Source organism: Cryptomeria japonica, chromosome 8, assembly GCF_030272615.1.
Source record: "Cryptomeria japonica chromosome 8, Sugi_1.0, whole genome shotgun sequence".
NCBI classification, from domain to species: domain Eukaryota; kingdom Viridiplantae; phylum Streptophyta; class Pinopsida; order Cupressales; family Cupressaceae; genus Cryptomeria; species Cryptomeria japonica.
The window spans coordinates 250179399-250202719 of NC_081412.1; the positions used below are offsets into that span (position 1 = coordinate 250179399).

Here is a 23321-nt window from a genome sequence, read left to right on the forward strand (position 1 = left end):
TCGGAGAAGAAAAGGACCCAAAAGTAATACTAGTAGGGGACGATTGGGACCCCGTACTAAAAGCAACAGCATTTAAAATATTTCTAGAGTACAAAGATGTGTTCGCATGGACATATAAGGATTTGAAAGGAGTACCTCCAGAACTATGCGTACATCGCATACCATTAATACCAGGGGCTAGGCCAGTAAGGAAACGCCTTACCGCATGAACAAAAATTACGCGGCAAAGGTACAAGAGGAAATAGAAAAAATGTTAGAAGTCGGAATCATATTCCGGGTGCAAACCAGTGAATGGGTCTCGCCTATTGTCATTTCGCTCAAAAAAGAGGGGAATCAGATCCGCATCTACGTAGACTTTAGATGCTTAAATGCTATGACCGTGAAAGATCCGTTTCCCATACCTTTTACTGATAGTATACTGGAAGAAGTGGCGGGGCACGAAATCTATTCCTTCATGGATGGCTTTTCGAGCTACAACCAGATCAGCATAGCCGAGGAGGATAGGCTGAAAACCACCTTTATTGTGGAGGATGGAGTTTACGCATATAACCTGATGCCATTCGGATTATGCAACGCCCCAGCCACATTCCAGAGGATCATACTGCATATCTTCGACAAAATGGCGACTGGAAATTTTAAAGCATTTCTGGACGATTGGTCAGTGTACAGCGAGAAGAAAAATCACTTGCAAATACTGGGGGAGTGCATGGAAAGGTGTCGTCGAGCACGACTTGCCCTCAATCCAAAGAAATGTCGGTTCCTCGTTCCCCAAGGAAGGTTACTTGGCCACATAGTTTGCAAAGCAGGGTTGAAGACTGACCCTGATAAGATAAGAGTCATCATGGAAATGGAAAACCCAACAGATGTCACAGGAGTGAAATCTTTCTTGGGCCACGTAGGATACTATCGACGGTTTATCAAAGGATTTGCTGAGGTCTCCCTTCCACTGGAAAAACTCACAAGGAAGGGGGAGCCATTCGTATGGCACCAAGAGCAAGAAAAGGCCTTTAGGGAACTCAAATCCAGACTTGTAAGTGCACCTATCCTGATATACCCAAATTGGGATAATAAATTTCATGTGCATGTGGATGCCTCCAACTTTGCCATTGGCGCCACCCTAGCACAGGCAGAAGCCATAGGCTTGGACCACCCTATACACTTTGCCAGCCGCCTACTGTCGAGAGTAGAAAGAAACTATAGTACCACAAAACGAGAAGCCTTGGGGATGGTGTACGCAGTGTAAAAATTCCGTCATTACCTCCTAGCTACGCCCTTTACCTTCTTCGTAGATCACCAGGCCCTCTTGTATTTGGTCAACAAACCGGTCATCCAAGGGAGAGTAAGTCGGTGGCTGATCTTACTACAGGAATTTACTTTCAACATTGTAGTGCGACCAGGAAAGAGCCATGTAATGGCTGATCATCTGTCAAGAATAAAATCAGGGGAACGCGCAGAAGGAGGAGTAAATGAGGATTTTCCGGATGGCCACTTGTTTCAAATAGCAGTCTTACCATCTTGGTATGAGAAGCTAGGACAATACCTCACCACTGCAACGTTCCCAAAGGAGATGCCCCCAAGTGAAAGAAGGAAGCTAGCACTAAAAAGCACAACGTTCCAACTGATCCACGACCTTTTGTATAAAATGGGCCCTGCTGGTGTACTATGAAGGTGTGTCTTAGATGAAGAAATTCCGGGGGTTCTTAGAGAATCACATGAAGGGCTAGCCGGAGGGCATATGGGCCCAGATGCTACTGCAAGAAAAATATTACTAGCAGGGTTATGGTGGCCTACACTTTATGCAGATGCGTGGGAATGGGTAAGCCACTCAAACGAGATTTTATGCCTCTTTTTCCATCCCAACCACAAGAGTTGTTTGAGAGATAGGGGTTAGATTTCGTAGGGCCACTTAGGATAAGCAAAGCACACAGGTGCCAGTACATAGTCGTGGCTACAGAATACCTTACAAAATGGGCCGAGGCTAGAGCTCTTCCAGACAATACGGCACTCAGTACAGCCAAGTTCCTAAATGAACAGATCATAACTGGGTTTGGAATACCCATATAGGTCACCAGTGATAGAGGCGTACATTTTGTGAACCAGGTGAGACGCACTATGACAATAGAATTCAGAATTTTTCACACACTGTCAAGTCCGTACTACCCAAGGGCGAATGGACAAGCAGAGTCAACAAACAAAGTATTGGTGTCCATTCTATACAAGACTTGTGGAGTAGAATGAGAGGACTGGGAGGAGAGGTTGGGTGCGGTGCTGTGGGCCTATCGTACTTCTTACAAGGCCACTACCGGACATACCCCATTCCAGCTCATGTATGGACAAGAAGCTGTGATGCTAGTAGAGTACACTGTACCGAGTTTGAGAATAGCGGTCCAGAACCGGTTGGGGGACGAGGAGAGCTTAAGGGAGCAATTGAATACATTACTTTAGATGGAGGAACGTAGGACACTAGCACAATGGGCAACAAAAGTAACCCAAAGAAGAAGGAAGTTCTGGCATGACAAACACTTGAAACAGATGAAATTTACACCGGGACACTTGGTACTCAAATACAATGGCCGGAATGAACTCCGACCTGGGAAGTTCAGGGTACGCTGGATAGGGCCCTACAAAATAGAGAGAGTAGGGGCAAACGGAGCCATAAAATTATCTACCATAGATGGCAGCCCAATTAGAGACCCAGTAAATGGGTCAAAACTTAAAATCTACCAAGAGAGAGAAACTATCCAGGAGAGAGAAACAGTTGCCACGAATATGCTGGGGTATGACTGGACTGGGACCAAGACAGATGGCCCTAAGGCACTAAAGTTGGAAGCAAGGGTTCAGAGAAATTGGAAAAACAAGAATGGCCTAGAGAAAAAAAGAACGCAAATCAAAACTTTATACATGAAAAGAGAAGGTCAAAAAAAGACAATAAAGGCCAGAAAGAATAAAATTAATTTTTTATTACTATGGGAACAACAGAATAAAGAAGAGACACGGGCAAAAAGGCACATAACTTTTTACAACCACAACGCAAGGAAAGCTCCAAGGAGAAACCCCGCAGAAGACAAAGGGAAGGCATAGGGCGTACACACCATCGTACGCACAACCAGGGGAAGGAACGGGAGAAGGACGCAGGCAGGACGCGGAGCCGCGAAGGGCACACGCGGTGTACGCGGGGTAAGGGAGAGCCGTGGTGTGCAGGGACGCAGCGTACGCAGAGTGAGCGTATGAGGAGTAAGGGAAAGCCGGTGCGTGGAGCAAGGGCACAACGTACGCGGAGTGTGGGAGAGTCGTGGCGTGGAGCAAGGACAGCGTATGCGGTGGCACACGGAGCAGCAGTGTGAAGGGGGAGAAGGCGGCACGGAGTCACGCAGGGGTACGCGGGCGGATAGACACGCAGCTACCCACGTACGCGGCAACAAGCCAGTGGAGGCATACGCAACCACCAGCAGCCACGTACACAGCACCCAGCTGGTGGAGGCACACGCAACCACCAGCATGTGCAACACCTAGCCGGAGGGGTGGCGTAAATAGGCTATGACATATGCAGCTCCCCACGTGCGTAGCCCACAGCCACAATGTATACCTTAGGCGTCGTGTGGAGTTTCAACCGGGCGACTTCCGAGACCACGGCAAATCATAGCGTACACAGCGTACGCGGCACCTAAAGTACACAACACCACAGCCATGGAGTACACGTTCACAGCCCTCGGGTACAACATCATACAAGCACGAGATGGTGAACGGGAGTCATGGCAACACTAGAACGGGAAGTTACGACATAAATTACAAGGCCAGTACCTCTAACAAGCAAGCAATGGCCATGCCAAGAACCAGCAAGAAAAGCCAGGAGAGGGCATCAGAACAGGTGAATATGGAGAGTGTCACGTTTGAAGGAGTGCTTGGAAGCGAGTGCAGGAGGTGGTGGGAAAACAATGAGGAGGACCACCCCCTAAAGAGTTCACTGAAGAAAGCAGAGGTTGATAAAATCATTTTTATGCCCATCTTCAACCTAAAAGAATTTGAGCCTATATTGCGTGCCATGGTCCATGGGTATGAGCAGGACAAGCATAGATCAGTAATTGACTATTTGGGACAGACGGTGGTCATTTCTTATGCACCCAAGGAATTCAACAAGGTTTTCGGAATCCCCAGTAGCGGCAATTCAACTATGAAACCATCAGCAAGAATGCCTACAGAAGAAAAGAAGTGGCTGCTGGAACACATTTGCGGCGATACACTCACAGAAGAGCAATGGGGCAGTTTATGGCAGAATAGCAATAGAAGGGGCTTGAAAAAATCTTACCTCACCTCACCAAAGTGGAGATGTGTCATGGATATCCTGAAGAGTAAGCTAACAGCAGCAAGCCGAGCATCCGATGTTGCAATATGGATGCTACGCCTCATGTATGGACTGAGTAATGGCAAAATATACAACTGGGGCCGAGTCCTTTCCAGCTGGGTAAAGGAAGCCATGCTCCTCAAACACAAAACTCTATATGTGCCCCATCACCTCATTGCCCTCTTCTTGGAAGCATTGCGTTGGAAAATAGAGGAGGTTTTGTGGCCTCAAGTCGGGTGGAGCCCTACAAGCCAGCCATGTATTATTGGCTACACCTGGACACTTTTACAGTAGTAGCCACAGAGACAACACCGAGGAAGAAAGCAAGGCAAGAACTAGCAGGGAGCATAGAAGATGGAGGAGGAGAAGATAACAACTTTGAGGAAGAGGTAGAGACAGGGGAAGAGGAAACATACATATCATCTTCATCAGAGGAAGACGAAGGAGAATTCCCTATGGAGCAAAGCCATGGACTAGAAGGTGATAAGGAGGATAGGACAGGACTTCCAACATTGGAGCCAATGGGCATGGAACAAGAAGGAGTGCACGTAGGAGGCCTGGGGAAGGTAGAGACAGAAAGCCGTATGGGGGACATACCAGCCGTACCAGGATGGGGAGTAAGGAAAAAGCTACTTTTCAAACCAGCACAGATTCCCACCACAACACATTTGGTACCTGGGGTCATAGGGACCCCATCCCAGTTAATAGACTTGAGGAGACACAGTGCGGGGGCCCACACTCTCCATATAAACACACCCAGGTGCGTGGAAGCGGCTAGAGCTGTCGCATTGGTAGTGGCACCAATAACCGATCCGCTCGCAAACGTGGAGGTGGGAAATACAGAAGAGGAAATACATCGGGAAGAGCGAGAGGGAGACAAAGGGAAGGGGACCGAGGAAACAGACATGGAGACCGAAACAGACAGCCTACTCGCCAGATTCCAGATGGACATAGAGGTTCCACCTCCTTCACCATCGCTGGGGCCTGACCAGCAGGAGGAGAGCCTCAGGATTGAAGAAACTGGGAAAGGGCACAGTACGTCCTCACCAGCAGAGGGGGTCTAAGAGTGGGAACCAGCTACGCAACATTTTCTTTCGGAGTTGGAAGTAATGAGGACAGCCACGGAGAGGATGATAGATCATTCTCGAGCATCTGATGTGCCTACTATAGTAAGAGCAACGGAAGCACTACTGGCGTTTATGACAGAAGGCTGCGAGAGGGAGTTCTCGGAGAAAATTAGGAACCAAGGTTGGCCCGACACGGAAACTCCGGAGATAGTAGCAGAATGGGGAGTACCACAGATCCTTACTGGGCATACAGGAGATAATCAGGAAGTAATGGGAGCCCTCACTTCCATGGAACGGACTTTCCGTACTACATTCTTACAGCTCCAGGGGATGACCTGGAAAGCGAGCAAAATGGAAGGCGACCACACCTTAGCCCTATAGCGAGAGAGTGAGCTGAAAGAAAGGATCAATGCTCTAGAGCAAGAAATGGTTCAAGAGAGAACCACGCGACTAGAAAAGGAACAGGAGTTGGCTGCCTTTGAGAAAGACCGAATGGATGCACTCAGGCTCGGGAGAAGCAACTCATTGCTGAAAGGGATCTAAAGATCCTCCGAGAGCGGACCCCTACGGGAACAGGGACGTCCTCTTGTCCCTCTAAGTAGATAGTTTTTGTTATTTTGCCGTGGTGTTCGTCTGGAAGACGAACAAGTTTTGGGGGGGGATGATGTAAGCCGGTTAATTAGTAAATAAGGCTTTTGTAATGCTTTAAAAGAAAACAATAGTATTAAGTTATATCTACAGGTAGTTAGTTGCCTGACGGTTGATGGCCTAACCAACCGTGAACTCTTTATATTGTAAACTCGTAGCACATTTTGGACACATTGGATTGGAGAGGAATATGATAGAAATCTGTGTTACATGAATATATCGTGGTATACTGTATTGTGTGTTATTGATTCCATGCTAATGTGTTACTATGCTCTGGTGTTATAGGTTGGATATTGATGTTCTGTATACTACAACCTAACCCACTTAGGCTACTAACAAATATGTTAAATAGAAAAAATAATGGAGTGTACATTCCTTCATTCTGAGTTATATTAAGGAAGAATTTGTTATTTAAAGGCAATTTTCAGTATGCAGGTCGTGCTAAATATATATTGTGACTTGTATTATTCTTTTATATATATAACCTGTCTTCCAAATGAGAAAGGAAGGGATTCCATGTTATGGGTATGCAAAATTTGCTTGTCTTAATTCCGCTGGTTGGAATGATCTTTCCTTTTCAAACTGTTAAATGTCTACTTGAGCCTAACAGAAGGGTTCAGTCACATTTTGTTAGTACCAAAAGTAAAAAATAAAATAAAATATATAAGGCCTGTGTAGCCTAGCTGAAGGGTTTAAACCAATTAGAAACTATGTGCATCTGTGATGTTCCCTATTAATACCCTGATATGAATTCAATAGTTGGTAAACTAAAATAAACAGATTGCTTTTCTATTGAATAATTCTAGAAACAAATAAAAGATTCTACAGAAACTATTAGAGTAAATACATTATTCAGCATATTAAATAGTTGTTTCATTTTATGAATGATTCTATTATAGTTAAATTGTTATAGGAAGTGTGTTTATGATGGGGTTGCCCAGCCAACCCATGCCAGCCCACCAGGTCTTACGAGCGTGGTGTGGGTCTTATTCCCCCAATCATACTTAGTTTGGAGTCATGACCAAGTTGCCCAGCCAGCCCATGATAAGCCCACCGGGTCTTACTAATCATGGTGTGGGTCTTACTTCCTGACCACACTGAGTACCCTTTTCCAATTAATTATATTCAATTAGATATTCATTAAATATTATCATTGATTGAGGCTAATTCTGGTTTTCATGTTCATCAGTCAATGCGTTATTTGTCAATCTACAGATTGTGTTAAAGTTTGTTCTTTATCATTCATATCTGATATTATTAGTATTGCAGTTATAAGTACTTTATACTCACTGTCCAATAAAATGAGAGCTGATTACAATTATACACTATAATTTGGCACAATTCCTTTCTTATTATTAAGTTAATATCAATTAATCCATACGTAATTGCCAGACTGTATAAACAGATTAATAATTAAATTCCGTTGTATGCAATCAGCAATTTAACCAGATTATTCATTAATAGTTTTAGTGTGCCAGTTATTACTGGTTTGTGACATGATGTTCTTCTATTCTTATGAAGGGGGAACAAGAACGAACTCATATGTGTTTGCACTCCTGGCAGAAGGAACCTTTGACTGCTGGTCCTACTAGCAGCACAGCCTTAGAGAGTGCAGAGCCTGCTCTGCACTGACGCGATACTTCTCTTCCTTGGTATTTTCCCACACACCATCTATCCCTCCCCCGTGTTATAAAGCAAAGTCTACATAAATACAAAAAGGGGGGATCGTGGCATGCTGAGTCACGACCTTTAGGATGGAGGCGTGACTTACTCTCTAAGTCGCGTCTCTTCCAAACAGATAAAGCCCAGGATAAAGACGTGCCCATAAGGATGAAATCGCACTTAGTGCGATTACTATAATAAGTTTGTTTAGAAGTTATTTATCAACTTACGTAACTAATCACTATCATTAATACGACTACTTATTATTGAATTAACAATTAATGCCACTGTTAATATTTGTTACTACAATAACAGTAAATGATAGATGTATAAAGCAGAAACATAATACATATTATCTCTTAACATTATCAATCGGAATTCATAATAAATCGAATTAATATTCAATTTGATTACTAACAATCTGATTAGGTTTTGCAAACAAGAATATATCTGTATTTGGTGCATTTAATACTGGGACATGACAGTTCTCCCCTCTCGAATTTGCTTGTCCTCAAGCAACTTGAGCTGTGGGTGGTTAAAAATTTCTTCACCTTCCCATGTAGCATCCTCCTTGGGTAAACCTTTCCACTTAACCAAAAATTCTGGAATGGTTTTATTCCTCAACTTTTTTTGCCTCATATTCAAAATAAGTTCAGGTTCCAAAATGAGTTTTCCTTCGCCATCAAGAGGAGGTAACTTAGCACAGGGCGAAACTTGCTGCCCCAAAACTTTCTTAAGTCTGGACACATGAAAAATGTTATGGATCTTGCTGTTCTCCGGCAGTTCGACCTCATAAGCCACCTCTCCAATCTTCCGCAATACCTTATAAGGGCCATAAAATCGTGGTTTAAGCTTTTCAGCACCACTGGCCTTAAGAGATGACTGCCTGTATGGCTGAAGCCTCAAAAAGACCATATCTCCTTCCTCAAAAGTTCTTTCTTCTCGATGACGATCAGCATAAATTTTTTGCTGATTTTGGGCATGATGCAAATTGTCCTTGAGAGAATTTAGGATATCAACATTGTGTTGTCTAAAGTCCTTAGCATCTGGTACTCTGCTTTCCTGGATGGCTAATCCTCCAAAAGTCATAGCATCATATCGGTATAAAGCCTTAAAAGGGCTCATGCCAATGGACATGTGATGGGTTGTATTGTAACAATACTCCCCTAAGTGCAGCCACCTAATCCATGTGTTTTGTTGATTTGTAACATAATTCCTCAAATATCCCTCTAGCCACTTGTTCACTATTTTTGTCTGTCTGTCAGTCTGAGGATGATAGCTAGTGCTAGGAGTGAGATTTGTACCTGCTAGTCTAAACAATTCCTGCCAAAACTGGCTAAGGAAGCGGCTATCCCGATCACTGACAATGTTCTTCGGTAGCCCATGCAACCGAAATACTTCTCTAAAGAAAACTTCTGCCACTTGGTGTGCTTTGTATTCAGTGGATATTGCAAAGAAGTGAGTATATTTGGTTAAACGATCTACCACTACATAAATGCAATCTTTGACTTGGGCCTTAGGTAGGCCAGTAATAAAATCCATAGAGATACTTTCCCATTTTTGGTCAGGAATGGGTAGTGGTTGTAAGAGTCTTGCAGGGTGTGTCTATTCAACCTTGTTTTTTTGTCAACTCATACATTCTTGAACATACCTTAGCACATCTCGTTTGAGGCCCTTCCATGAAAATTTCTCCCTTATTTGTTTGTATGTTTTATAATACCCCTGATGTCCTGCCAAGGGGTTATCATGGTATTTTTTCATAATTGTACCCTTAAATTTGGAATTAGGCACAAGAAAAATTCTATCCTTATAGAGGATAAGTTCCTCCATAACCTTATAGTCTTCACTTGACAAATTTCCCTCCGTAATTTCCGTGGCTAAAGAGTCCTTGACATATTTGGCTGTGATTTGTGCCTTCCAATCACCGGTAATGCTGGTTATAGAATTCAAACAAGACCACCTGGATAAAGCATCAACTACCACATTATTTGTCCCCTTCACATATTCTATATCAAAATCATAACCCTGGATTTTGCTCACCCATTTCTGTTGGCGGTCAGTGCTTGTTTTGCATGAGGACTGCCCCTATTCCATCACCTGAAGCGTCACATTGTAATTCAAAAGGCTGTGTGAAATCTGGAATTGCGAGGACGGGGCATGAGCTCATTGCCTCCTTCAATTTTTCAAATGCTTGTTGGGATACCTCACTTCATACAAAGGCTCCCTTCTTTGTCAAATCTGTGAGAGGGGCTGCTATTTTGGAGAACCCCTTAACAAACCGTTTGTAGTAGCTGCATAATCCTACAAACCCTCTTAGCTGAGTCAAATTCCTTGGTCTTGGCCACTCTCTGATGGCTTTGATCTTCTCTTCATCTACACTGACACCTTGAGAATTAATTTTGTGGCCAAGGTAAAGAATTTTTCTAGGCCAAATTCACATTTAGAGGCCTTAGCAAATAGTGATTCTGATTCAAGAATACTCAATACTTCATCAATATGTTGGAGGTGTTCCTCCCAAGTTCTGCTGTAAATAAGGAGATCATCAAAAAACACCAGTAAACATTTCCTAAGGTGTTTGCGGAAAATGTGATTCATACATGATTGGAATGTGGTCGGAGCATTGGTGAGGCCAAATGGTAGAAGTAAAAATCCAAAATGCCCATAGTGACAACGGAAAGCAGTTTTTGGCACTTCCTCTTTCCTCATTCTTATTTGGTGATACCATGACCTCAAATCAATCTTTGAAAAGTATTTTGCTCCATTGAGTTCATCAAGTAGTTCATCAATTCGTGGGATAGGGTATCTATTCTTAATAGTCTTTTTATTCAATGCCCTGTAATCCACACACATCGTCATTGTCCCATCCTTCTTTTTAACCAAGACTACTGAAGATGCAAATGGACTCGAACTAGGCTGTATGTACCCCATTTCTAATAACTCTTTAATGGATTTCTCAATTTCCTCTTTGAATTTATGGGGATGTCTATAAGGAGTGGTAATCACCGGCCTATCTCCTTCTAGTTCAATCGAGTGTTCAAAACCTCTACTGGGAGGAAGACCTGCTAGAATGTCCTCAAAAACCTTTTTGTGTTTTCTTAGAATTGGTTGAATGTCAATATGAATTGCCTTATCATGGGGAGTGGACTGATCTAAAACCATACATCGGGCCATCACCTTGCCCATGTCTAAGAATTTTTTCCATCTTTTTACAGGTTACTACCTTTGCTGCTCCATCAGGTGACCCCTTTAGTGTAACCTCCTTCCCATTGTGCAAGAAACAAACTACCATATTTGGAAGATCCATTGTGAAGCGCCCTAATGAATGGATCCAAGGTCTACCTAAAATGGCATCATTGTCAAGGGTCACCACGTAGAAATCACCTTTGATTGTGTGATTCCCCATGTTGAGCTCCATTTGTGGGATGAGCCGGTTGCAAGGGGCTATGAACCCATTGGCTAATGCTACTTTGAATCCTCCAAATTCTTGAGTTTTTAACTTCCTCCGAGCCAGTAGTTCTTTGCTGATAAAATTGTGGGATGCCCCACTATCAACCAAAGCTACCACTTTTTGACCTTTAAGGATACCCTCAAGTCTGAGGGTTCTATGCTCCGATTCTTGAGAGATGGTTGCTAGAGTAACTGTTTCATGGCATTTGGCCTTTTTCCTTGGTTGTTCCTCAATTTCATCAATGAGCTCCTGTTCTAATTGATGCATTTGTATCTTCTTACATTGGTGATTCCTTTCCCAAGGTTCTTTACATTTAAAGCATAGATTCTTCCTTCTTAACTCATCACGTTGTTTCTTAGACTCCATTTCTTTGCAATAATGGCAAGGCTTTTCTCTAAGGGAGCCTTTCTTGTACCTGTCTTCCCTATAGGAATTTTTTGAGGAGGAGCTAGATGCATAATTTTTGGGCTCATCTCTAGAAGAGTGGTTATCAAACTTCATAGCTTTTTGGATTGCTTCCTCTAAGTTCATGGGTTCCATGGTGCTTACTATATTGCGGATTGATTCTTTTAACCCCTCCACAAAGAGATAAGTGAGCCTTTCTTGGGAAATTTCAGGTACCATAACAGCAAGTTGTTGGAAAGCTGTGGCAAATTCCTCCACCGAACCTTGTTGTTTTAGTTGTGTCAATTCCTTGAAATACCATTTTGGGTGCTTCTGATCAAATCCCTTGATGAGCTTTTGTGTGAACTCATTATAGTGGGTTATCTGTTGATGGCCTTGGGTGATAAGACCATGTTGCCACCATTTGTGGGCTGTCCTGTGTCTAACGTAGAACTGCAAATTTAATTGCATTTTCCTCAGCCATAGGGCTTAGAGTTAGGGATAAATAAGTGTCCATCTTTTGAATCCACGAGCATGCTGAAATCTTGCCTGACCCATCACAATTTGGGAGGGTGACTTTGTTGATTCTATCACTAAGATCTTTGTTATTTTGTTTCGTCTTTATGGGGGTTGGGACAGCTTTCCTTTTTGCATCATAATAGTCTTTGAAAGGCACATTAGTTCAAGGTCAAGCTTGGAATAGGCTTCCAAAATTGCATCCACATCAATCAAGGGCTGAGCGCTTGCTTCCTCACCCTCTTCCTCCTGATTTTCATTAGGTAGGAAGGTGGGTCTAGTGGTTCTCATGTTGGGAGTGTTATTGTTATGATTTTTTTCTGAGTGGTTGGAATTTGCGTCTCTTCCACTATTTTTGTGGGGTCTAGTCTGATTGTTGCTGAGTGATTGTATGGCTTGAAGGAGAAGCTGGTTAGTTCTCTCATTTTGTTGGATCAACTGTTGTTGGTTTGAGCTGTTTGCTCCATGGAGGTTCTTAGTTCATTGCTTAGTTGCTCCCCCATCTTGCCTCCCCTTCTCTGCATTAAGCAGTAATCCACAGGATGGCAGGAACGTTTGCTCTGATACCACTTGTGATGTTCCCTATTAATACCCTGATATGAATTCAATAGTTGGTAAACTAAAATAAACAGATTGCTTTTCTACTGAATAATTCTAGAAACAAATAAAAGATTCTACAGAAACTATTAGAGTAAATACATTATTCAGCTTATTAAATAGTTGTTTCATTTTATGAATGATTCTATTATAGTTAAATTGCTATAGGAAGTGTGTTTATGATGGGGTTGCCCAGCCAACCCATGCCAGCCCACTGGGTCTTACGAGCGTGGTGTGGGTCATATTTCCCCAATCATACTTAGTTTGGAGTCATGACCAAGTTGCCCAGCCAGCCCATGATAAGCCCATCAGGTCTTACGAATCATGGTGTGGGTCTTACTTCCTGGCCACACTCAGTACCCTTTTCCAGTTAATTATATTCAATTAGATATTCATTAAATATTATCATTGATTGAATGGCTAATTCTGGTTTTCATGTTCATCAGTCACTGCGTTATTTGTCAATCTACAGATTGTGTTAAGTTTGTTCTTTATCATTCATATCTGATATTATTAGTATTGCAGTTATAAGTACTTTATACTCACTGTCCAATAAAATGAGAGCTTATTACAATTATACACTGTAATTTGGCACAATTCCTTTCTTATTATTAAGTTAATATCAATTAATCCATACGTAATTGCCAGACGGTATAAACAGATTAATAATTAAATTCCGTTTTATGCAATCAGTAATTTAACCAGATTATTCATTAATAGTTTTAGTGCACCAGTTATTACTGGTTTGTGACATGATGTTCTTTTATTCTTATGATGGGGGAACAAGAACGAACACATACCTGTTTGCACTCCCGGCAGAAGGAACCTTTGACTGCTGGTCCTACTAGCAGCCTTAGAGAGTGCAGAGCCTGGTCTGCACTGACGCGATACTTCTCTTCCTTGGTATTTTTCCACACACCATCTATCCCTCTCCCGTGTTATAAAGCAAAGTCTACATAAATACAAAAAGGGGGCATTGTGGCATGCTGAGTCACGACCCTCAGGATGGAGGTGTGACTTACTCTCTAAGTCGCGTCTCTTCCGAACAGATAAAGCCCAGGATAAAGACGTGCCCATAAGGATGAAATCGCACTTAGTGTGATTAGTATAAGAAGTTTGCTTAGAAGTTATTTACTAACTTACTTAACTAATCACTATCATTAATACGACTACTTATTATTGAATTAACAATTAAGGCCACTGTTAATATTTGTTACTACAATAACAGTAAATGATAGATGTATAAAGCAGAAACATAATACATATTATCCCTTGACATTATAAATTGGAATTCATAATAAATCAAATTAATATTCAATTTGATTATTAACAATCTGATTAGGTTTTGCAAACAAGAAAATATCTGTATTTGGTGCATTTAATACTGGGACATGACAACATCTGTATAAACGTATTTGCATATAAATATATATATACACACATATATGTGTGTGTGTGTGTGTATTTATATTTATATCTATATATAAATATATGTATAAGGGGGATAAATAATTTGGGTATGGACTATAATCTGAAAATTTTAAAGAGTATAACCAATAAAGGATGTGCAAAAATATACCACTCATTTTAGAGGGTTTGCATACCAAAAAGACTCGTATTATGAAGAATTTACCTTCTTAATTTGGGCTGTCTCAGAATTATTCAAATCTGAAAAATATAACAGCAGTGAAGCTGATCATTCAATTTGAGATTTACCTTCTTTAGCACATGTTGAAAATTAAAACCCTAGTTTAGGAGGGAAAATGGATAAGAGCAAAACAACAAAAATCATAATGTAGTTGGCATTTCAATTACGAAAGAAAAAACACTCAAACATTGCAATGACAGCAGAGACATGTCATGCAAGATGATCGTTCCAAATTTTAAGCCCATATGGGTAGCTAACGGCTCTTAGGTCATTTACCTCTCCTAACTGTTGATGTGTATTTTGTACACGACCAAACACAGAATAAAATACCGAAGTATCTTATCCTCTCTTGAACAAAGTTCCCGACTGCTGAAGATCTCGCTGAAGGATCAGTCGGAGTAACTCCAAGGTTTTGTTATGTAGGATCTCTACGTGTGGATAAGCTCTTTGTGGTATGATGTGATTTTGTTGGAATCACAAGGGGACTTACACTTGATGACTAAACATCTAATTCGCTTTGAATATTACTGGAACACAGGATTTCACTAGTCTAGACTTTGAAAAAAAGGAAAAAAGGATGAGGGCGAGGAAAGGATCTAATTCTGACACTAAGAATGTAGGAGCAATGAATGATCTTTGATGAAATTTTAACTAAGTCTTGTTTTGACATCCCAGGACCGTCTCCACAAGGTTAGTGCGATCTTCGGAGGAAAGCTTTATGATGTTCAGATCATCGCTACAGGCATAGACACCATCAGGCTGATGCATATCAATGAAGAAGCGATAATTGAAGTTAAGCTTAAGCTGAATGATTCCAGTTGACTACACAAGGCAAGTCTGCAATCAACAAACTGCTAGTAGTATGGATATACAAATTTCACCATCAATCAAACACATTTCTTCCACTCATCTAATAACATGAAATCAAATCTGAGAAGTATAAAGACCATGTAAATTGTTGAATCGACCCATAGATTTCACCATTTCTTCAATGAAGTTTTACAAGTCTTTTACAACAACATCTTGGCAACAATCTTTGCCTTCTCTTGCTATTCTACTCTAATTGCTATTCTATCAACTAACTATTCACTATTAGCTAACTATTCACCTACTGTCAACTATTGACTAACTGTTCTCTATTAGCTAACCATTGACTAACTATTAGCCTTTACAAATGAGGAGCCAGGGCTTATATAGCGCCCTCAATACAATTCAATGGCTCAGATTAATTTGAGATCAATGGTCGAGATTTTACAATGAAAACCCTAATTAGGGTTAGTTACAACAAACTTAATTCTGACCAATGAAATAATTGCATTATTTGGACACGTCTTCTCTAGAATATTTGACCAATGGATAGTCGGGGTAGGTACATCGAAGTTAGTGCCATCTTTGATGAGTTAGGTACATTGAATTTGGACATGCTGAAGTGGACCAACCTGACTGGAGGAGTGATGACTGGGATGCCACCTTGTCTTTCCTTCAAATGTTGGACTGGAAGAGGTCGTCCTTGATGAGGCTGGGTTGGAGAAGGTCGTCCTTGTTGATGCTGGGCTGGAGAAGGTTGTCCTTGTTCTGGCCTGGTCTTCTTTCATCTGCCAAAACAAACCAAAAGATGATTAAGGACACATGATAAATTCATTTCAACATAGTATTTTCAACTTAAATCATCAACAAAAAGATATTATCCAAATAGCTTTTCTCCACCAAGGCTTGGGAATCCATTTCTTGATCGTCATTGTGAGCAATTTAGGTGATACTGGGAATTTCACTCTGGACCCTTTGGAAGGGTCAGGAGTGATTTTCAAGTTTTGAGCATGTTCCTCCATCCTTTCAACTTCAATTCTCCTCCAAGACTAAGGACACATTGCCTCACTCCTATCTAGGCCATAAAAATCAAAATTTTAACTTGTCTTGCAAAGAAAGTAGGTGATCCTAGGATTTTCGCTCTGGACCCTTTGGAAGGGTCAGGAGCGAAATCCTTGGTTTGGGCTAATTTCCATTATTTTCAACACCAACTAACTTCAAAAGGCAAGAACATGTCTCCTCGCACCCATCCAAGCCATGAAAACCTAACGTTTGACTAGACTTGCAAGGAAAATAGGTGGTTTTAAGATTTTCGCTCTGGACCCTTTGGAAGGGTCAGGAGCGAAAATCACTTTTTGGCTCAATTCCTTCAAGTTTGATAATCATTGCTAAGTCAAAGTCATTCCTGAGGACCTCTCCATCAAAACTCGCCCTAGTCAGCACTTGGCTTGGCACAAAATTGGGAAAAAAGGTGATTTATAGAAAATTCGCTCTTGACCCTTTGGAAGGGTCAGGAGCGAATTTCTTAATTTAGGCTTATTCCTCCATCATTTCAAGTTGCATTCACCTCAAAAGGCTAGAAAACACTTCTCCTCTCACGTCCAACCCAAGTTTAACTTGATTTTGCAAGGCAAAATAGGTGATTGAAGGATTTTCGCCTTGGACCCTTTGGAAGGGTCAGGAGCGAATTTCCTCCTCTGGCCTAAAATCATCATTCCTGGAGACAACAATCAACTCAAGGGCAATCTTAAGGGCATCTTTCACCTTGGTCTAGGCATAGCTTAGCATAAATTTGAAAGGAATAGGTAGATTTTAGGATTTTCGCTCTGGACCCTTTGGAAGGTTCAGGAGCGAAAATCTCATTTGGCTTCAAAATTTGCATTCTTGGTGACCAAAATCCACTCCAAAGCAATCCAAATGACGTCTCTCATGCTTGTCCAAGCTTGGCTTTGTTCAAAATTTGGAAGAAAAGATGATTTTAAGGATTTTCGCTTTGGACCCTTTGGAAGGGTCAGGAGTGAAAATCACTTCTAGGCTCAATTCCTTCATCTTTCATGGTCTCTAGCAACTTAAAGTCACTCTTAGGGGCAACTTCCTCTTGATTTTACCTTATCCCACACTTGATCTAGCAAAACTTGATAGCAAAAAGAGGTTTTGAGAAAATTCGCTCTGGAGTCTGGACCCTTTGGAAGGGTCAGGAGCGAAATTTTCATTCTTGACCAAAAATCATTATTTGTTCAACTTGAAACTTCTTTGCAAGGTAGGGTTTCATCTTTCATTGCCCTAGGAACAAGGTTTCATGTCCAAGAAAGGTAAAAAAAGTAGGCTAATAAGGAATTTCGCTCTGGACCCTTTGGAAGGGTCAGGAGCGAAATTTCCTTTCCTGGCTAGAATCCTTCATTTTCTCAACTTCTAAACATCCCCAAAGGCTAGATCATGTTCATACTTCATCTCATCATGCCTTGGACATCAAGTTTTGGCCAAAGAAGGCAAGAAATGTCTCTTAGAGAGATTTTCGCTCTGGACCCTTTGGAAGGGTCAGGAGCGAAAATCCCTTCTTGGGCTAAATCCTTCATTTCTACTTTCCAAAACGACCTCAAGAGGCAAAAGAAAGTCATTTTCCTTCCATCCATGCCATAACAAATCAAAACTTGATTTCCTTTATTGCAAAAGTAAGAGCTTTTAGGAATTTCGCTCTGGACCCTTTGGAAGGGTTAGGAGCAAAATTTTCATTTTTTGTCCAAAATCCTTCATTTTCAATGCTTTCAAACCTTTCAAAGGCAATAAGAATGTCCAAGCTTCCTTCCAAGGTACCTTGCAAATCAAAAATTAGCCAAACTTAAGATGAAATGAGCTTTAGGAAGATTTTCGCTCTGGACCCTTTGGAAGGGTCAGGAGCGAAAATCTCATTCTAGGCTAGATTACTCACTTTTCAAACTTCGAACCACTTCAAGAAGCGAACTTAGATCATTTTCCACCTGAGGAAGAAGGTTTCAAGGTCAAACAAGGTAGCAAATGAAGTTTATGATGAATTTCGCTCTGGACCCTTTGGAAGGGTTAGGAGCGAAATTCTCCTTTAGGCCAAAATCTTGTTCTTCAAAATCAATCAAACTCCCTCTCAAGGCAAAAACATACCCATTCATCTCCCATCAAGCCAACGCCTAGCCAAAATAAGGAGGAAAACAAGAGTTATAAAGATTTTCGCTCTGGACCCTTTGGAAGGGTCAGGAGCGAAATTCCTAATCTTGGCCAAGATCCTGACTTCATTTTCACATTTCTTCATTCAAACAAGCATTTTTACCTTCATTCAAGCCTGGGAATGCGTTAGTTCTAGGTTTTGGTCAAAGTAGAATGTCTTATGGAGAATTTCGCTCTAGACCCTTTGGAAGGGTCAGGAGCGAAATTTGACATTTTGGACTCTCCGTCAGGATCATTTTATGGAATATAACATATAAGTATAAGAAAGAAGAAATACTTATACTTTAAGTTATATTCCATATATACTTTTAGGATGTTTGAGAGTGGTTTCGGACCTCCAGGAGTTATATTGCAAAATCTATTTTTTGGAGGATTCTTCAGTTTTCCAGGCTTAGTCAAATTTCAGGATCAGGGCATTCCAGACTTAGCCAAATTTTAAGGCATTTGAAGATCAGGATGACATTCCAGACTTCATCACTCACCAACTTGACCTAACTCAAACCTTCAAGAATGATACCCACTCACAAAGCAAGACACAATTAGCAACAAGAGCAAAACCAGGCCATAAAGAAGACTCTCAAAGAAACCCTAGTTCTGGGGCCCCAAAGACTCACCTCGCTCCAGCAAAGCCTACCATCCTATTGATCCCTTGGTGACACTCAAAATGCAAAGGCTAACAAACAAACCCTAAACACCTAGAAAGCAAACCCCAGAAAGCAAAAAAAGTAGGGGTCCCCATTTGCAATGGGGCGATGTTTGAATATGTCACAACACTAACCTAGGGGTTTAGTTGTCTACTTTGATAACTTATGCAATGATTTATGAGAAAGATTGATCAAAAACCTGTGATGAGAAATAGTGCTGATAACAAAAAATATAATGTAAAACTATTGTGTGGCCAAGAGTCTCTACGAGAGCACAAATATGGTCCATTATAAGTTAAGCCAACTTGTTTCTAAACCTATGCCGAGAAGGGTGGTGATTATTGACAACACGTATAACGTGCTTGCAATGTTAAAACCTTGGCCAAGGTTTTGCTGCATAATGCAAGCCACCGTGAGATCACTAGAACTAGATACACCTCTATTGAAAAGTGTCATACTAGTTGGGGGTTACCCATAGTGTATGACCGACTAGTTTGTGTAGGTCCTAAACACCAAGTCTTAGATGGCATGAGTTCAACTTCCCGTTACCTCCCTGCAAAGAGTCGTCCAGTCGGATATGGCACGAGGGACTAATAAGTCCGTGGTTGGGCAGAAAAGCGCCCTGATGATACTTTCTCTCATTGGTTTGTTGATAAAGTTATGAAAGTTCAGAATGTTAGCATATGGAGAAATGTACTTTCTAAACCCTTTCCTTTCATTTAAATTGAAATGTTTAAAATTACATTCGTATCTACTGTTCTTGCTTATAGCATAGATCATTGTTTAATTCAAGTTTCAGTTGAGATCTAGTTTCATTTCAGTTAAAAAAAAAAATATAGTGTTTCTTTCCTTATGCTTTAAAGTTGCAAAGTTGTTAATTTTGCTTTGTTTCCTTTAAGCATGTTACATAGATATCCATAGAGAACTGTATAGTGCATTTGTAATATGGAAGAGGCTTTAATTGTGAGGAGTTGGGAACTGGAGAAATGATTCAGTACCTTCAAAATGATTTGTAATATGGAAGAGGCTCTTCTCAAGTTAACATCGGTTCATATCTCGTCTCTAGTTAACATCATATGTCCAGTTCAGAATCCCTCAAGTTGACTAACAAAATGCAACCGTGAAGCTATCTTTCAATAAAATTGTCACCACTCAACAGAAGTGCAGGTGAAACGATGCTTTTGAAAATAGTAAATTTACTCATAGGTCAGTATCGGGATATTTGACACCTCTTCTTGTTTGGCATGTTTTCAGTCTTTGATCCAATTTGCATCTAGTCTCCTAAGTTGAAGGGTGATGAACTTCTTCCAACTGCGGTCAACTTGGGAAGAGGATTAAACTGCAGCAAAGAGAATGTTAAAAGAGTATGACTAACAGTTAAGGATTTGGCAGGCCATTTTTATTATGATTCAGATAAATACTGGTATTGGGAGTGGTTCATGGTTGGTTGCAATTGTTAAAATTTAAAGCAGAACACATAAAGATGACAACCAACTTATGTGAATCCTGTGCTTTACTTGAAGAACAGATCATACAATCATTTAATGTACATTCTGAGTTTTAAAAATACCCTCCACCTTCTAACTTCACAACTCCTATATACATTTAGATTATATTCCAACAATTAATAAATGCCCAATTGAAGTATGTGCATTTATTGTGGTCAACATGCATCTTTTTTAATGTGTCAGCTCAATTGTTTGAGAAAAATAGACTTAAAATGCTATGTTGTTATACTTGGAAAAGGAAGTGTGACCTGTATGTACGATTTTAACTAGAACAAAGTAACAACCAATCTTAGCTCACGAAGAGCTTTATAGATATATCACATTATCAAAGTTGAAGCATCAGCGATCTTTTCAAGCTGAAAAAATTCAACTGTAACAAGGGGCGTGCCAAAAGAGTATAGCCAACAATTCAAGGACCTGATAGGTCATTTTTTTAATGATTTAGATACATTAAAATAATGATATTTAGACTGGTTCATTGGTTGGTTGCAATTGTTAAAATTCAAAGCAGAACACAGAGAGGTTGGCTAGCTTATGTGAATCCTGTGCATTGCATGAAGAAAAGATAGTACAATAATCTAATATACATTCTAAGTTTTCAAAATATTCTCCACCTGATTTCACTAATCCACTATACATTTATATTACATCCTGACCGTGATTAATATCCAATCATAATATGCACATTTAGTGCGGGCAACATTTATCTTTTCTAATGTATAAACTCAAATGTTTGAATGAAAAATGGAGTCAAAGTACTATGCTAAACTTGGAAGGGGAATGCTTCACTGGTCAATAATACTGTTCATTTGTTGCAGGTTCAGAAGCGAAAGTCTGAGGCTCTGTCCTTATTTGGCACACTAGTTTCCCCACAGCTTCGATTGGCTCAGGGTTCATTTGAAACAGGTTAGTAATAGAATATTTGCTTCTATGTAAGACAACCTTATGCACTTAAGTTGTTTGTTTGTAAACAAATCATATTTCAAGTAAGTATTGATTTTTCTCAAGTAAACACGCATTTTCATCAATTACATTTCCTACTGTAATGCAGCACTTGAAACCCTTGTGCAACTTGCAAATGCAAGGAGCACAATGTTGTCTTTTTTGGATCAAATTTCTAAGGAAAAGGAAAACAAGTTTTGTGGAGCAGATTGAAACCCAATCCTGGGTTGTCTATGATATCACTCCATAACAATTGTGGAGATCTATATTGCTTGTTCAAAGCAAAATGAGCAAAAGATTTAATAGACTTCTAAACTGTATTGCACAAATTTTTGTTTTAGAAAGTGAAAAATAATATGATGACCAGAAGATGAAATGAAAAAGCGCCTAGAACATGGTTCTTGCCTTGGGAAAGATGATGTTGCACACTCTGGCAGAACATAAATTTGTAGTTAATTTGATTTTTACAAGGTGTTAGTGCGATTCGTATCATATTTTAGCTTTCATAAAGTATGGATTGACTGTGACTCAATATTAGTTGATAGAAACGGATTCATCACATTCAAAGTTTTTCAATATGGTCATATTTGTTTGCTAATTAATTCTACAAAACCTAAATAAATTTCATTCAGATTATGAGTGAAACCTAGTCACCGAACAATGACTTTTAATATTTGATTAATGAATTTGAGCTAATTTGATCTCTTTAGAGTGTGGAGGAATTTTTTTTTACCAAGCATAACTTGAATTTGTGTAGAAGTATTGAAAATTAAGGAAATTAGTCAACCACAAACTCAAATCAATCACTAAATTCTCAATCGTAATCAATGGAAGAATGCAAACAAACTCAACAAATGAATAATTCAATACAAAATGCAAACCAATGTTGAATCCATGCAAGAGTAGAAAGAGGCTTCTACTGCTCTTCTCCCTTTTGTGATGTGTGGACTATGACTCTTAGAATTGTAGCACTTCATCAGCATGATCGCACAAAAACTCGAAGGTATGGTTGTTGATGAATAAGAATCAGATTTGTTTTTATAGATTTTGTGATATCGATCGATGATTTAGATTGAAAGATCAACAAAATGATCAACGGTTGAGGATTGCTGAGACAATTTGATTGAGAGTTGATTGCTCATGTGATTGGAATTGATTGATTAGTTAGGAGAAATGACTAGGCTGTTAATTGAATTGATTGGGAGTGAGGTGGATTGTGATTGGAATTGATTGATTAGTTAGGAGAAATGACTAGGCTGTTAATTGAATTGATTGGGAGTGAGGTGGATTGATTGACTCAGTTAGAAAAATGTTGATTGTAAGTGCAACTGAGAGTGAATGGTAGTTAAAGAGGGAATAATTAGTTGTTTAAATAATAAAAATCATTTAAACACGTGCTTTAGGAGAAAGGATGATTTATTTTTAGAGGAAAATGATTTTCAAAAAAGTGGACAATTAAATAAATTAAAGAAGTTATTTAATTGTGAAGACATAATTAGCAGATTTGGAATAAAAATTGATAGAAAGAGATATGGGGAGAAGAGGGAATGAATTAAATAATAAAATTATATAATTAATATTAGAAGAAAATAAGATAAATAATTAAAAATTATTTTATTATGAGAAGAGGGAAATTTTGATATTTGACTTTAGAATAGATGAATAAATTTAGATTAATTAAATAATTAAAGATAATTTTAATTAATTAAGAGGAAAGTTAGTGAAATTGACGTTCACAAGCATTAGGACAATTTTAGGTGTCTACATCAATTATTGAACTTAATTAAATATGTATGTAAAACCAAAATGTAAATTAGAGAAATTCCACATAATTTTTTGATATATTCTATTACTCATTTGACATTGGTCACCATCAAATTAAGGCTTCTTCACTGTGAACTATAGGATTT

At 39.9% G+C, this 23321-nt stretch overlaps 1 protein-coding gene across 1 annotated transcript in view; it reads left to right on the forward strand.

Moving 5' to 3' along the window:
- The window catches only part of LOC131060005 (uncharacterized), a 78230-nt gene extending 56327 nt beyond the window's left edge, over positions 1-21903 (forward strand). The window contains exons 5-6 of the mRNA XM_057993084.2: positions 21288-21375; positions 21521-21903. Coding sequence (XP_057849067.1) covers positions 21288-21375; positions 21521-21624 — 192 coding nt within the window. The 3' untranslated portion in view covers positions 21625-21903. The remainder of the gene's footprint in view (positions 1-21287; positions 21376-21520) is intronic.
- Positions 21904-23321: the final 1418 nt, after the last annotated feature.